General features: G+C 39.9%; 1 protein-coding gene across 1 annotated transcript in view; it reads left to right on the top strand.

The window, feature by feature from the left end:
- Positions 1 to 51: 51 nt before the first annotated feature.
- Atp6v1d (ATPase H+ transporting V1 subunit D) overlaps positions 52 to 14531 on the top strand; it is a 22700-nt gene continuing 8220 nt past the window's right edge. Inside the window, exons 1-2 of the mRNA XM_010645331.3 lie at positions 52 to 331; positions 11706 to 11823. Coding sequence (XP_010643633.1) covers positions 291 to 331; positions 11706 to 11823 — 159 coding nt within the window. The 5' untranslated portion in view covers positions 52 to 290. The remainder of the gene's footprint in view (positions 332 to 11705; positions 11824 to 14531) is intronic.

The following is a 14531-nucleotide window of genomic DNA, read 5'->3' as shown; positions in this document are numbered from 1 at the left end:
GGGGGGGGCGGGACGCGGGAGGTGGAGGAAGCAAGGAGGAGAGGCGAACCGGAATTCCGCAGTGCGCGCGCCTCAACATCCGGGCATCGCCTTCATCAAGCCCTCTTGCTCCTCCGGGACAACAGGAAGCGGAAGTGAAAAATAGGTGTCCCTGCAGCTTCTTAGCAACGCACGGTCAAGTGACACAATCAGCTGACTCCGGTAGAGGAAGGGAGTGTGGCAGCCTGTATTGAAGCTGTTGCAGCCACAATTGCCTAGCCAGGGACCCGAGCCGAAAGGTCATCGTCACAATGTCGGGCAAAGACCGGATTGAAATCTTCCCCTCGCGAATGTAAGTAAAGGAATAGGACTAGTTGCGCTCTTAGTTTCAGGAATGTCTGCCTGGAGCGTGATTCCTCCATACCCAGGGCCACGAGCGAGGCTCCTAGTTTCCTGGGCTGATTCCGAACTCTCCCTAGGGTCTTTTCATGAGTTCAGGGCCAGGGTACTTCTCGCTCCCTCACAGGTTCCTCCAGAGGAAAAGGCGCCCGGCCTGCTTGCGTCTGTGGAGGCCCTCAGCCCTTACTCGTCAGTCGGGTCCTTCACGGAGCCCAAGGTTTAGTAATGAGAGGGAAAAGCCAATAAGATCTGTAAACTGCTCTGAGAGGGGAAGTTTGCTGAGATGGGAAACAGATAGAAGGCCCCTGAGTCAAAGTGGGGTTGAGCCAGATTATCGTAGCATGGGCGTCGGATTTCCTTATTTTCCAAGATGGAAAACAAATGTCACCTGCTGTTGGAAGATATCCGTGCGTTTCGGAAGCGCTCTTTTTGCATTGTGACTACTACACCTTTTCAGACCTTTGTTATCGCTTATCACATCGTAGATATTTATTTATTGCATATATTTCGCTCCCACCAGCCTCTGGGCTCCTCCTGGCTGAGAGCATCTTGATTATAAATCCCTGAAAGATCCACACGGGATGTTTCTTGAATGAACCCGTGTCTTGGAATCTGCTTACTTGCAGGCTGTCTCCCTTTCTCTTTTGGCTTAAAGTCTTTGTTAGGAGAAATGACAGCATCGTGGTAATCAGTTTGTAAAGAAAAGTTTTGAAGTTTTCTCAGGTATGCTTAACAGCTTGTGAGAGTAGAGTTTTTAAATTATGCTCTCCTCTTTTTGTCAGTGAAAAAGTATAACGTCAGTTTTGACTCTGACATTTAGATTTTTTTGTTATGGTCCTTTTGGGGCTGTTCTCTGCCTCGTAGCATATGAGGACACTCCAAGAAAAGGTATATTCAAACTCCAAAATTAGATTTTGTCTCTGTCAGAGTGACTAGCATGTAATAAAACGTAGTTTGTTAATTTTAACCTTCATCACACTGATTTTGTTTGTTCTTTTAGGCAGGGGTCTCACTAGGTAGCCCAGGCTAGCCTTGAATTTGGGGTGATACTCCTACTTTAGCCTCCCCAGTGTTGGGATTACAGATATGCAGTACCACGCTCGGCTCGCTGACTTTCCTAAGGCTGATTACTTTACAAGCTAGTTGTGGAGAAAGGTGATAGTTGTGAAATAGATAAGGGTCAGGGCCAGCCTGGGATATTGCAGAACTCTGGGCACATAATGACTCCTTCCAAACTTGTGCATTGGCAGACAGTCAGATTCGTAGCATAAGGCCATGTCCCAAGGATAACTCCAGCTCTCCATTGAAATGACTGGCTGGAGGTATATCTCAGTGGCAGAACACTTGCCAAATGAGTGAGGCCCACTATTCAATTCCTAGCACCAAAAAAAGAAGAAGAAAAAAAAATGCACTGCAAAAATAAATGAGAAAGGGCTGGGGATTTAGCTCAGTGGTTCTGGCAACTGCCTCACAAGTGTAAGGACTTGTGTTTGATCCCCCAGTACCCAAATAAATAAATAAATAAATGAGAAAAGTGCTTGTCTGAAAAAGCCCAAAGCTACCAGAAGAATTAAGTATTGGTTGATGGATCCCTGACTTCCCTTTCTTAGAGCCCTTATTAGAAAGGGTTTACAGTTGTGAATGTATACTGTTAGAAATGTCTGTCGCAAGGATCTGAGAGCCCTTCTTAGAAAGTATAGAATCTTTGTTTCATTGCCTCTCTGGGAAGATAAGGATTCTGATTGCCATAACTGCCAGAGTAGACACACCTGTCTTCGTTGTAATTACACTGACCACCCCTTTGTAAAGTTTCATGTTGTGTAGCCAGCTGTGCTTGAGGCATACTCACTTCACTCTGTCTTCAGAACACCCAGTCACCTCTGCACAAATCAAAATGGAGCTCAGCTCTTTGGGTGCCTATAGTTGTTACGGAACAAAATCTCTTTCCATTATTTTAGCTAATGTTTGGCTGTGTTTATCTGTGACATTAGTCAGAAGGTTAAGATGTTTTTGTTTCTATCTTGGAAGTTTCAAGACTAAGAGGTGAAAATGAACCTCTTTGGGCTTAGACAAGAAATAATAGGTTTGTGAAGGTGAAAACTGCTATTTGAGAGCCCTCAGCTTGCTGACTGTGGAAAATCAGGTGCTGGAAGTAAATACATTTCCCAAGGCCCAACTGCGGGCTCTTTGTCATACAGTCAGATGTCTTTGATTCAGCTGGAAACAGTCATTGTCCTAGCTGAAGGTCAAACCTTTTTTGGTAGGAAAAAGCAGCTCTGAAATAAGTACAGTGACTGGTTTTAAAAGTCCTAAAGCCAGGTGTGGTGACCCAAGCCTCTAATCCCAGCTGAGGCTAAGGCAGGAGGATCACTGCAAGTTCAAGACTAACCAGGGCTCTATATTGAGTTCAAGACCAATCTGAGCTACATAGCGAGAACCTGTGTTTAAAAAAAAAAAAAGTCACAGGCTAAAAAATGCACTAGAGACTTCTATTTTACTGAAAGTCCACTTTATAGCATTAGCCCGTGAAGCGTTGCTTTTATGTACTACAGAAAACAAGTTTACTGGAAGCAAAAGAGGCATAAAAGATTTGGAGACAACAGAAGTCAAGCTAATTCAAGTTCTACTACTATACCTTACTCTCAGTGCTCAGGCAGGTCAGTATTTTGCCAATTTCACAGAGGTGCCATCTAAGAGGAAATAAATTGGTGTGGTAAATTCAGTTTTATCAACCAGTTAACCTGTAGACTCTAAACTTGCTTAAATCTGCAACAGTAGGATTTTACCTAAATTTGACCCAACTCTGTGCTCACTTTCAGATGTGTAGTGTCAACAGTGTATTGAGTGTGTTGAGTGTACACAGCCAGGCTTCATAGCTCCTGCCCAGGCTGGACAGAAACAGCTTTCCCTGGTGGCACTTCTGGCGACTTTCAGAGTGAGCGCTGCTCCCTGCTGCTGTAGGCCTCTTCAGGAGGGGCTCTTGGCATCTGCTTAGCTTGCAGTGGATGGAGCTTCAGGGCAGGGTAGATTTAGCTGGAGCTTTGGGCAGGTTGAATTCAGAAGTCTGGTTTAGAATCCCACCCTCTTTTTTTTTTCTTTCTTTTTTCTTCACTGAGTGTGAGAAAGTTCTTTCAGTTTTCTGAGCTTCATTTTCTAATTTGTCTTCTTTTTTTCTTTTTTAAAAGCAGTACTGGAGAGTGAACCCAAGGCCTTCCCCCAGAGCTTGGGATCCTCCTGCATTAGCATACGCCACCACCCTCATTTTCTTAATGTTTAAGTTCACATCTGAAATATTTTTCGCCTATGGAATTATCTCAGTTAACCCTATGGTAAAAGATTTCAGTGCTGTTTATGTAATTAAGAATTTGGTCAAAAGGTTTATCAATATGTGCTGTTTTGCAGTTATTAAAACACCATTATGAAATTATATCTACTTGAATCACTGTAAATGTCTACGTTGTATATAATTTATTGTTGAATTTTATTAGAACTTTTTTTTTCTCATTGAGTTTATTGGTACATTTTAGGTATACAGTACAGTTACATTTATTGTTGGGATCTTGTACCTTTACATGACAGGTCTTGGTTCTCATTTTTCCCCTTGTCCCTGCCCTCCCTTCACCCCTCCTCCCCTCCACCTTTACAAACACTTCACTTCCATTTTTTCATTTTCTCATATTTTTTCTTTTCCTTTACTAGCTTTCCCCTACCCTTCCCTCTTTCCCTACACCTTTAGCCCCTTCCTTCCTATTTCACATTGTCATTATATCATTAGGATCTTATATACTATTATAGTTTATTCACACCAGAGAAACTATTCGGTATTTACACATGTGACTTATTTATTTCACTTAGGAGTATATCCTCAATATGTATCCATTTTCCTATGAATGAATCTAATTTCTCATTCTTTATCACTGAGTAATATTCCATTTTATAGAAAAACCACATTTTTATCCAGTTTCCAACTGATGGGCAAATGGGCTGTTTCCAAGTTTTAGCTGTTACAAACTGTGCCTCTATAAACATAGGTGCGCATATATCTCTGTGGTATGAGTCTTTTAATTCTTTTGGAAAGATGCCCAGCAGAGGGATGGCTGGGTCAAATGGAACCTCTAGTCCCAGCTCTTTGAGGTATCTCCATATTGATTTCCATAGTGGTTACACCAGTCTGCACTCCCACCAACAATGGAGAAGGGTTCCTTTCTCCCCACAACACTGCCAACATTTGTTATTGTTTGATTTCCGGATAGCAGCCATTCTTTGTGGGGTAAGGTGGAATCTCAAGTGTTGTTTTCATCTGCATCTCTCGAATGACCAGTGATGTGGAACATTTTTTCATATATTTACTTGCTGTTTTTACTTCTTTGTCTGAGAAATGTCTGCTCATTTCGGATGCCCATTTTTGAATCGGATCTTTATATTTGGGGGGGCTGATTGTTTTGAGTTCTTTATATATTCTAGATAATAGTCCTTTGAGGAGCAGCTAGTAAAAATTTTTTCCCACATTATAGGTTGTCTCTTAGTTCTGTTCATGGTTTCTTTTGTAGGCAGAAGCTTTTTAATAAGATGTGATCCCAGTTGTTGATTCTTTCTGCTAGTTCCCGTGCTACTGAAGATTTGTTCATAAAATCTTTTCCTATGCCAATGTCTTCAAGAGTTCTGCCTAACTTATCTTCCAGCAAGTTTAGTGTTTCTGTTTTAATATTTAGGACGTTAATCCACTTGGATTTTAATTTAGTGCATGGTGAAAGATAAGGTTCCAGTTTTAATCTTTGGCAGGTTGAGATCCACTTTTTCCAACACCATTTATTAAAGAGGCTATCTTTCCTCCACTGAGGATGGTCAGCTGCTTTGTCAAAGATGATGTAGCTGAGTACATCTGGAGTTGTTTTTGTGTCTTCCAATCTATTCCACTGATCCCCAGGTCTGTTTCTTTGCCAGTACCTTGCTGTTTTTATCACAGTGGCTTTGTCGTATAGTTTCAAATTGTGAATTGTTATACCCGCTGTCATGTGTCTGTTGCCTAGGATGCCTTTTGATATTCTAGGTCTCTTCTGGTTCCAAATGAATTTTTGGATTCATTTTTCTAGTTCTGTGAAATATAGTGTTGGAATTTCAGTTGGCATTGCGTTGAATCTGTATAGCAGTTTTGGTAGTATGAGTATGGCCATTTTCGCTATGTTGATTCTTCCTACCCAGGAGCAGGGGATATCTTTCCATTTATTTATTTATTTATTGATTGATTGATTGATTGATTGGTACCGGGGATTGAACTCGGGTCCTTGTGCTTGCAAGTATGTTAGATTGATTCCTAGATACTTCATTTTTTTGGATGCTATTGTGAAAGGAATTGTTTCCCTAATTTCTCTCTCAGTGAATCTGTTATTTGTGTACAAGAAGGCTATTGATTTGGGGGTGTTGACCTTGTATCCAGCTACTCTGCTAAAAGTGTCAATTAAGTCTAGAAGTCTTTTGGTAGAGTTCTTTGGGTCTTCAATGTAGAGTATCATATTGTCAGCAAATAATGACAGTTTAACTTCTTCCTTTCCTATCTTTACTGCTTTAATTTCTTTCTCTTGTCTAATTGCTGTGGCTAATGTTTCCAAAACTATATGGAAGAGGAGTGGTGATAGTGGGCATCCTTGTCTTGTTCCTGATTTTAACGTGAAAGTTTTCAGTTTTTGGTCATTTAATATGATGTTGGCTATTGGTTTTTCATAGATAGCCTTTATTAAATTGAGATATAGACCATCTATTCCAATTTTTTGCAGGGTTTTTATCATGAATGGGTGTTGAATTTTGTCAAATGCTTTTTCTGCATCTATCGAGAGGATCATTTGTTTTTTGTCCTTGACTTTTTAATATAGTGTATTACATCTATTGACTTAGGTATGTTGAATCTTCCTTGCATCCTTGGAATAAATATGACTTGGTCAGGATGGATGACCTTCTTGATGATCCTCTGTATTCTGTTTGCTAGTATCTTATTAAGGATTTTTGCATCTATATTCATTAAGGAGATTGGCCTGTAGTTCTCTTTTTTAGCTGCATCTTTCCCTGGTTTGGGAATCAAAGTGATACTTGCTTCCAGGAATGAATTTGGAAGTATTGTTTCCCTTTCAATTTCATTGAAAAGTTTGAAGAGTAAAGGCAGTAGTTCTTCTCTAAATGTCTTGTAAAATTCAGCAGTGAATCCATCAGGACCTGGGCTTTTTTTTGTTGGTAAATTTTTAATTACATTTTCAATTTCACTGATTGTAATTGGGGTGTTTAAAATGTTTTTATCTTTGTTCAGTTGTGGTAATTCATAAGTACCTAAAAATCTGTCCATTTCTTCTGTGTTTTCCATTATATTAGAGTACAGATTCTCAAAGTAGGTATTAATGATCCTCTGGATTTCTGTTGTGACCTCGCCTTTTTCATTCCTGATTGCATGGATCTGAACCTTTTCTTTCCTTTTTGATAAGGTTAGCTAAGGGTTTATCGATTTTATTCTTTCAAAAAACCAACACTTCGATTCATTTATTTTTTGTATCATTTTCTTAGTTTCCATTGCATTGATTTCTGCTCTAATCTTTATAATTTCCTCTCTTGTTCGAGCTTTGGGTTTTTCTTGCTCTTGTTTTTCTAGTAGTCTAAGATTCATCATCTGTTTGAGCTTGCTCTGTTTTCCTACTGTGGGCATTCAGTGATAGAATTTTCCATGTAGAACTGCTTTCATTGTGTCCCATAGATTCCTGTATGTTGTATTGGCATTTTCATTTATTTGTAAAAACTGTCTAATTTCTTCTTTAATTTCCTCTGTGATCCATTGATTGTTCAAGAGAGTGTTGTTCAATTTCCCTGTGTTTGTGAAGTTCCTACGGTTTCTTATGCTATTGATCTCCAGCTTGATTGCACTGTGATCTGATAATATACAGGGGATAACTTCTATTCTTTTGCATTTATTCAGACCTGTTCTGTCAGCTATTATGTGGTTTATCTTGGAGAATGACCCATGTACAGCTGAAAAGAATGTATATTCTGATTTTGTGGGGTGGAACACTCTATAGACGTCTATTATTAAGTCCATGCGTTCAAAAGCTTGTTTGAGTTCTAGTATTTCATTGTGGATTTTCTGCCTAGATAATCTGTCTATTTGTGATCATGGGGTATTCAGATCCCCCATTACAATTGTATTAGAGCTTATTTCGTTTTTCATGTTACTTAATATTTATTTTATACAGTTGGGGGCATTAATATTTGGTGCATATATGTTTATGATTGTCATCTCTTCCTCTTGAATTGTTCCCTTTACAAGGATGTAGTGGCCTTCTTTGTCTCTCTTAGTCAGTTTTGGTTTGAAATTTTCTTTGTCTGCGAATAAGATTGCTACCCCTGCTTTTTTCTGGGCTCCTGTCACATGGAGAATTGTTTTCCATCCTTTCACTTTCAGTCTTTGGGCTTCTTTTTGCACTAGGTGTGTTTCTTGTATACAATATATTTTTGGATTTTGCTTCTTAATCCATTCTGCCAGTCTGTTTCTCTTGATTGGTGAATTTAGGCCATTGACATTGATGGTTATAACTGATATGTACTGACTTATTATTGTCATATTATTGTCCTCTTGTTGACTCTTTTTACTCCCCCCCCTTTTAGTTTCTTGCCTGGCCTATTTGATTTGGTCTTTTGGGCCTCATGGTGTTGTGACCTTCATTTTCTTTTTCTAGGATATTGTTTAGAATTCCCTGTAGTGCTAGTTTGGTATTCATGAAGTTTCTCAGGTGTTCTTTGTCATGGAAGTGTCTTATTTCCCCAACCATTTTGAAAGAGAGTTTTGCAGGATACATCAATCTAGGTTGGGGGTTGTTTTCTTTTAGGACTTGAAATACCTCACTCCAGGCTCTCCTTGACTTGAGGGTTTGTGTTGAAAAGTCTGCTGTGATTCTAATGGGCTTTCCTTTGCATGTGATTTGTTTGTTTTCTCTTACTGCTTGTAGTATTTTGTTCTTCTTTTGGGTTTCTGGGATCTTGATTATTATATGTCTAGGTGTAGATTTTTTGATTGTGGCTAGTTGGAGTCTTATATGCCTCACTTATCTGTATGTCTAATTCTTCCCTTCCGTTTGGGAAGTTTTCTGTCATTAATTCTGTGAACAGCTTTTTAAAAATCATTTGTATTTTCCCCTGATACTTCATGGATTCCTATCAGTCTCATGTTATTCTTCTTTGCATAATCTAGGAGTTGTTGGATTGATTTCTCATTATCCCCTACTGTTTTTAAGAGACCTTTCTTTTCAGGGTCACTGACTGCAATCCTATCTTCTATACCTGAGATTCTATCTTCGCATTCTTTTATTCTGTTGCATATGCTTTCAATAGAGTTTTTAATCTCCTGGATATCTGTTTGAATCTGTTTTACAGATCCCATTTCTTTCCTCTGTTGGGCATTCATTGTTTCCATTTCTTATGCTGGGCCTTCATGGCTTCTATCATGGTCCTGAGCTCATCTATTTTTTTCTCAGTTTCTTTTCTAGAGTCTCGAATCATAACTTCCATTTTGCTCACCATCTCTATGGTTATCTGGGAAATTATTTCTGTTTTGAATTTTTCTAGAGCCTGATTGATCTGTTTTGTTACTTCCTGTGCTATGGGTTCAGGGTGTCCTGTTGGTTCACTATCAGTCTTTTCATCCTCATTTGCCCTAGAGTTTGCCATTGGTGAACTGGATGTCTGTCTTTGTGTCTTGCTTAAGTGTTTTCTCATTTTTATTTTTGTTGTTGGGTTGTCCTTGGTTTAATTTCTGGGTTATTATTTAAATCTTCCTGATATAGTTGCACTTTAGCTTTTGAGTCTCTAATGACTCATAGACATTCTCATTTTCATAATATCAGAGAAAACAACTCATTAAATCAATCACAATCTTTTATCCCAATTAGTACAATCAGCAACACAATAGGATCAAGCACAACTTGCAAATTGACCACTTGTGGTTGTCATTAATCTTTCACCTTTAAACCATGTGAGTTAAATTTAAATCAAGAAGCAGTCCAAAGTATGTTTTCCGTGAATACACTTTTCAATATAGCATCTTTACCTTTTAGGATGGGGGCTTAGACAGAGTTAGGACAACATGAGTAGATAAGTAAGACAATTGGAGAAGGTTTCAAGTGAAGCCAGAGGACATAGAATGACCACACTATCTTTAGGAAACTATTAAATTCAAAAGGGATATACGGAGTGCAAGAATGAGGACAGGAATGTATCCCCTTAACAGTAATAGGGGCTCACTTTCCCTTGAAACTATTGGCCCATGAGAGGTAAAATGACAGAAGAAAAAAACATAAAGAGAAAAGAAAAAATGATAAAAGAAGTCTGAGTTAGGGCAGGAGCGGGAATAGGAAGGGAGATGAGGGATAATATGGTGGAGCAAGAGACTGAGTTGGAGAAAGAGGACAGAAAAAAAGAATTTGCAGAGTGGAATGAGGAAAAGAAAGAAGAAAAATGAATTTGAGTGGCCTCTTTCAGACTATATCTCTGCTGTCATAATATACTACATGCACAGCCATGTGCAGACCTAAGTCCCCTGATCTCGGCTTGCCAATGGCAGATCCCTGGGACTCAGACTGACCTCAGGCACCAAGGCCCAGATTGAGTTCCCCGACCTGCAGTGTTGAACTCCACATGGTTCTACTACAGGTTTCCCCTGCCCTTTCTTTAAAGATGTTCAAAGTTGGGAGCTCAGGAAAAAAAAAAAAAAAAACAAAAAACCCTTTATGACCACCTCTGCCTCTGCAGAGTGGGTCCAAAGACTGGCACAATCAGGAGGTCTGGAGGGGGTTGCTTTGGTGGTGCCCTTGTGGCTACCTTTCTTGCTGGAGCTGGTGGCGGTACAGGTAGGGGAGGGTGCGGCTGCCCATCCCGCTGAATGGGCCCAAGCAGGTTGGAGGGAGGGCAGATCTTGGAGCGACCTCCCCAAATCTCACCTTCCTTGCTGGGGCTGGTCTATTAGAATATTTTTAGTTAATTAAATTTTGTCTGGCAGAGAGCAGTGAGAAGAGAATTGGCAGCTCTTGCAGTTATATTCTTGGCCTTCTTTGGGAGGGCTGGGTTGTGGCACAGTGGTAGAGCACTTGCCCAGTGTGTGCCAGGCCCCAGGTTTAATCCCTGGCACTGCAAAAGATAAAGCAAACAAAACTTTGGTATGGGGCTTCTGGTGGGAGAGGGTGGAAATAAGACGAGGCTTCCCTGTAAGTTCATCACTTAGGGGTCTTGTATGTGCCATTTACTACCTAGAATCATTTACACATTGATTCAGTGATTAAGATTAGGTATTGATTGCCACCAAAACACTTAAATGCCACACTGGTTATAGAAGATATAATAAAATGCAAAAAAATGCAAAAGAATATAGTAGTAAAAAGTCCATATTTTTCACTCAGCCCTGGGAATCCTTTGTAGAACTGTTCTCTGCATCTATATAAGCACAGTATTTCCTTGCTTTAGGTAAGTAAGACAGTGTAGTACCCAAAGTACATGGAGACCAACTTTCCTCATTTTTTATGACTGCATAACCTTCCATTATATGGGAAACCATGATTTATTTAATATTGCAGTTGTTTCTACCCTTTTTCTCTTACAAATAAGGCTAGAGCACATGTATGTGTACATGTCCTGTACATGTTTTTGTGCACATGTGGGAATAAATCTATAGGATAAATTCCTCAAAATGGAATTGTTGGTCCTGAAGGTGATTACATTTCAGATTTTTGTTTGCTGTGGTGGGCCTTGAACCCAGGGTCTTATGTGTGTGTGTGAAAGACAAACACTCTCGTACTGAGCTAAACCCTCAGCGTACCAATTGGTGTATTTTAGTGGGTAGATTATTTTTATCCTTGATACTACAGTTCTAATGTATCTGAAACGTTACACCCTATTTTTACTTATAAATCAAATAAGTATTTAAACTATGCTGGCATAAAATAAGGCTCCTGATAGTATTTATTATTTAATGAATACTTATTCCAGATACTGATTGTAGAACTGTGTTGTAAGTAAATAAACTTATTTATGGAAAACTCTGGTAGAAATCTATAATACTGAGAAACCAGTTAAACTTACCAATTTCAGATCCTATTTTCTTACCCTCATTTTAAAAAATATTTATTTGTTTGTTTGTTAATTTTTTGGTACCAGGGATCCTTGTGCTTGCGATGCAGGTGGCAGAACCACTGAGCTAAATCCCTGGCCCTCTTACCCTCATTTTAAAGGATAAAGAATAATTTTAATACCGTGTCTCAGAGGGGCTTCTGTGACAGTAAATGTCTTTAATGTTGTTTCTGCAGGGCACAGACTATCATGAAGGCTCGTTTAAAAGGAGCACAGACAGGCCGAAACCTCCTGAAGAAAAAATCTGATGCTTTAACTCTTCGATTTCGACAGATCCTAAAGAAGATAATAGAGGTGGGATCAACTTCGTTGACTGCAGTATTTATGTTATGAAAAGGAAAAGCCAGCATGGCCTTGGCATTTTTTCTTTTTTCTTTTTTCAGCCCCAGGATTGAATGCAGGGCTTTGCACATGCTTAGTACGTGCTTTCCCACAGGGCTACAGTCCTTGCTCCTAATTTTTCTATTACTTTAATTGACTTTTCTCTTAAAAGTAAAAATACTATTATAACCAGTCTAACACTGGACAAATGCTAGCATAGGTACCATAAAAATTTAAGTTTCAGGTAAGAAAGCTTAATTAAGAAAATCCCATGCATCTGATACTATTTGCAGTGCCACTGAGCCAGGCGTGCCTGGCCCCGCCGACTCCCCTGGCCTCCCTGGGCTTCCTTCCTGCTGTGCCCAGGCCTGCTGCCACCTGAAGTGCTCCTTCCCCAGAATCACTCACAGCTGGCTCCTCTGCCATTGCTGACCACCCAGTTTAGAGCGGCCCCATTTTTACTCGTCACACCTCTTATCTTTATCATAACATGTGCAGCTGCATGCCGTTTTCTTTATTGTTTCCCCCACCAGGAAGTATAAGGTCCAGAGAGCAGGAACCTTGTCTTCTCAGTGCGGTATTCCCAGTGCTGGGAATGGAACTGAGGCATAGCTGTCCAGGCTGGCCTTGAGCTTGCTGTATAGCCCAGATTGGGCTTGAACTCAGAATCCTCCTGACTCAGCCTCCCAACTGTTAGCGTTACAAGCAGCTGCCACCACACCCGGCTTTCTTAGGTTTTTTTCAGTACTGATGTATGAATACAGAATTACGTTAAAAAAAAAACTTCTTTGCCTATATCTTTCTTTTCCACCGATGACCCTTCTCTTATTTCCCAGAGTTAGTTCTGCATGATACTTCGCTTTATGGCCTCTTAGTCCCCCTTTTTGGTAACATGCACAAAAGGCACTGCATTTGCAAAGCAGGGATGTTACACACATGATGTTGTTAGTAGTAATAGACATATGGGGGTTCCACACATTTCCTGCCCTGCTCCTCTCCTTTCCTGTCCTTCAGTATGTGACAGTCTGTCCCATTCTCTCTAATTGCTGTCACACTACTGTACGGACAGTGGACTTTAGCCATAACTCTGTTGATGAATGTCCAGTCTTAACAGTTTTTTGGGGGGAAACTCTTAAAGGCTTGATGCCTGCGTGCTGACATTTCTCTAGCAGAATCTTGCAGTCTGATCTCTTGATCCAAGGAGATGTGTGTGTGTGTATATAATAAAATTTACCTATGTCATATAGAGATATATAGGTAAAGATACATAAATACTAGGGATTGAGCACAGGCACTGTATCACTGAGCTACAGCTGCAGCCCAATTTTTTTTTTTTTGAGACAGGGTCTTGCTCTGTAGTTGAGGCTGGCCCTGAGTTCACTGTGTAGCCCAGGCTGATCGTGACCATATAGATATGGTATTTATTTATTTATTTGTAGTTCTGGGGATTGAACTCAGGACCTTGTGCTTGTAAGGCAGGTGTTGTGCCACTGAGCTGAATCCCTGGCCCGAATTGATTTATATTTTAAAACAAGATTTTTTTTCCAGATGTGGTGGTTCATGCCAATAAAAGGCTGAGGCAAGAAGATCACTGTGAGTTCGAGACCGGCCTGGGCTGTGTAGTGAGTCAAAGCCAGCCTTGACTACATAGTGAGACCTTGTCTCAAAAAATCCAAAAAAAAGAAGCTCTCTTTGGTTAATGTGTAGAACACTAAAAATGTTTTCTCTGCATCATTTGTTCATCTTTTGACATTTTTTGAAAAAAGATTTTAATTTTTGTTTGGTGAAATAAAAACAGGTTTTTTTTTTGTTTTTTTTTGGTACTGGGTCTTGAACTTGGGACCTTTCGCTTTTGAGGCAGGCAGCAGAGCCACTGAGCTAAATCCCCACCCTGATCCTTTTGTTTTGAGACGGAGTCTCCCTGTCTAGCCCAAGCCGGCTTCAGGTTCACTATGAATCCTAGGCTAACCTTGAATTTAAAATCCTCCTGCCTCAGCCTCCTCAATGCAGAGAATTATTTAGAAACAGTCTCACTGTTGCCCATGGTGGCTGAAATTCCTGAGCACAGGTGATTCATTTGCCTTAGTCTTCTGAGTGACTGGAAACACAGGTTTGTACCACTCTACTGGGTTTATAGATTTTTTTAAAAAAAATCTTTCTCTTTAATACACTTGGATCTTTTTCTTTTGTGTAGGGATAATGGTGTAAGTTAGGGATTTAGTTATATCATTTAGTAAATGAGTGGACAGTTAGTTGAATGATGTCTTTATTGTACTAAATTCCCATATAAACCTGGGATTCTTTCTCTCTCTTTTTTTTTTTGCTTTTTGTTTTTGTTTACTTTTTTAAAAAAGAGTGTCCCTGTGTAGCTCAGGCTAGCCTTGACTAGCTATGTAGCCTAAGTTTGCCTTGAACTCTGAGTGATCCTCCTGCCTCAGCCTCCTGAATACTACAGTTACAGATATGAGCTACCATGCCCAGTTCTGGGCTTCGTGGTGAACCTTCTGTTCTGTTTCTTATCTGTCCTAAACCAGGTGTGTCTCCTTTTTGTAGGTGTAGATTTTTAATACTTGGTAAGCCAACTCCTACCTACCTGACCCAGTGTTTCTTCTTACAAGGCAGGCGGCGGAACCACTGAGCTAAATCCCTGGCCCTTCAGTTTTTCTTCTTACAAAAAAAAA

Source organism: Fukomys damarensis, unplaced genomic scaffold (genome assembly GCF_012274545.1).
Source record: "Fukomys damarensis isolate Sample0158 unplaced genomic scaffold, DMR_v1.0_HiC HiC_scaffold_21, whole genome shotgun sequence".
Lineage (NCBI taxonomy): Eukaryota > Metazoa > Chordata > Mammalia > Rodentia > Bathyergidae > Fukomys > Fukomys damarensis.
The sequence above is the reverse complement of the archived record's forward strand: the minus strand, read 5'-3'. Positions and strand labels throughout refer to the sequence as shown.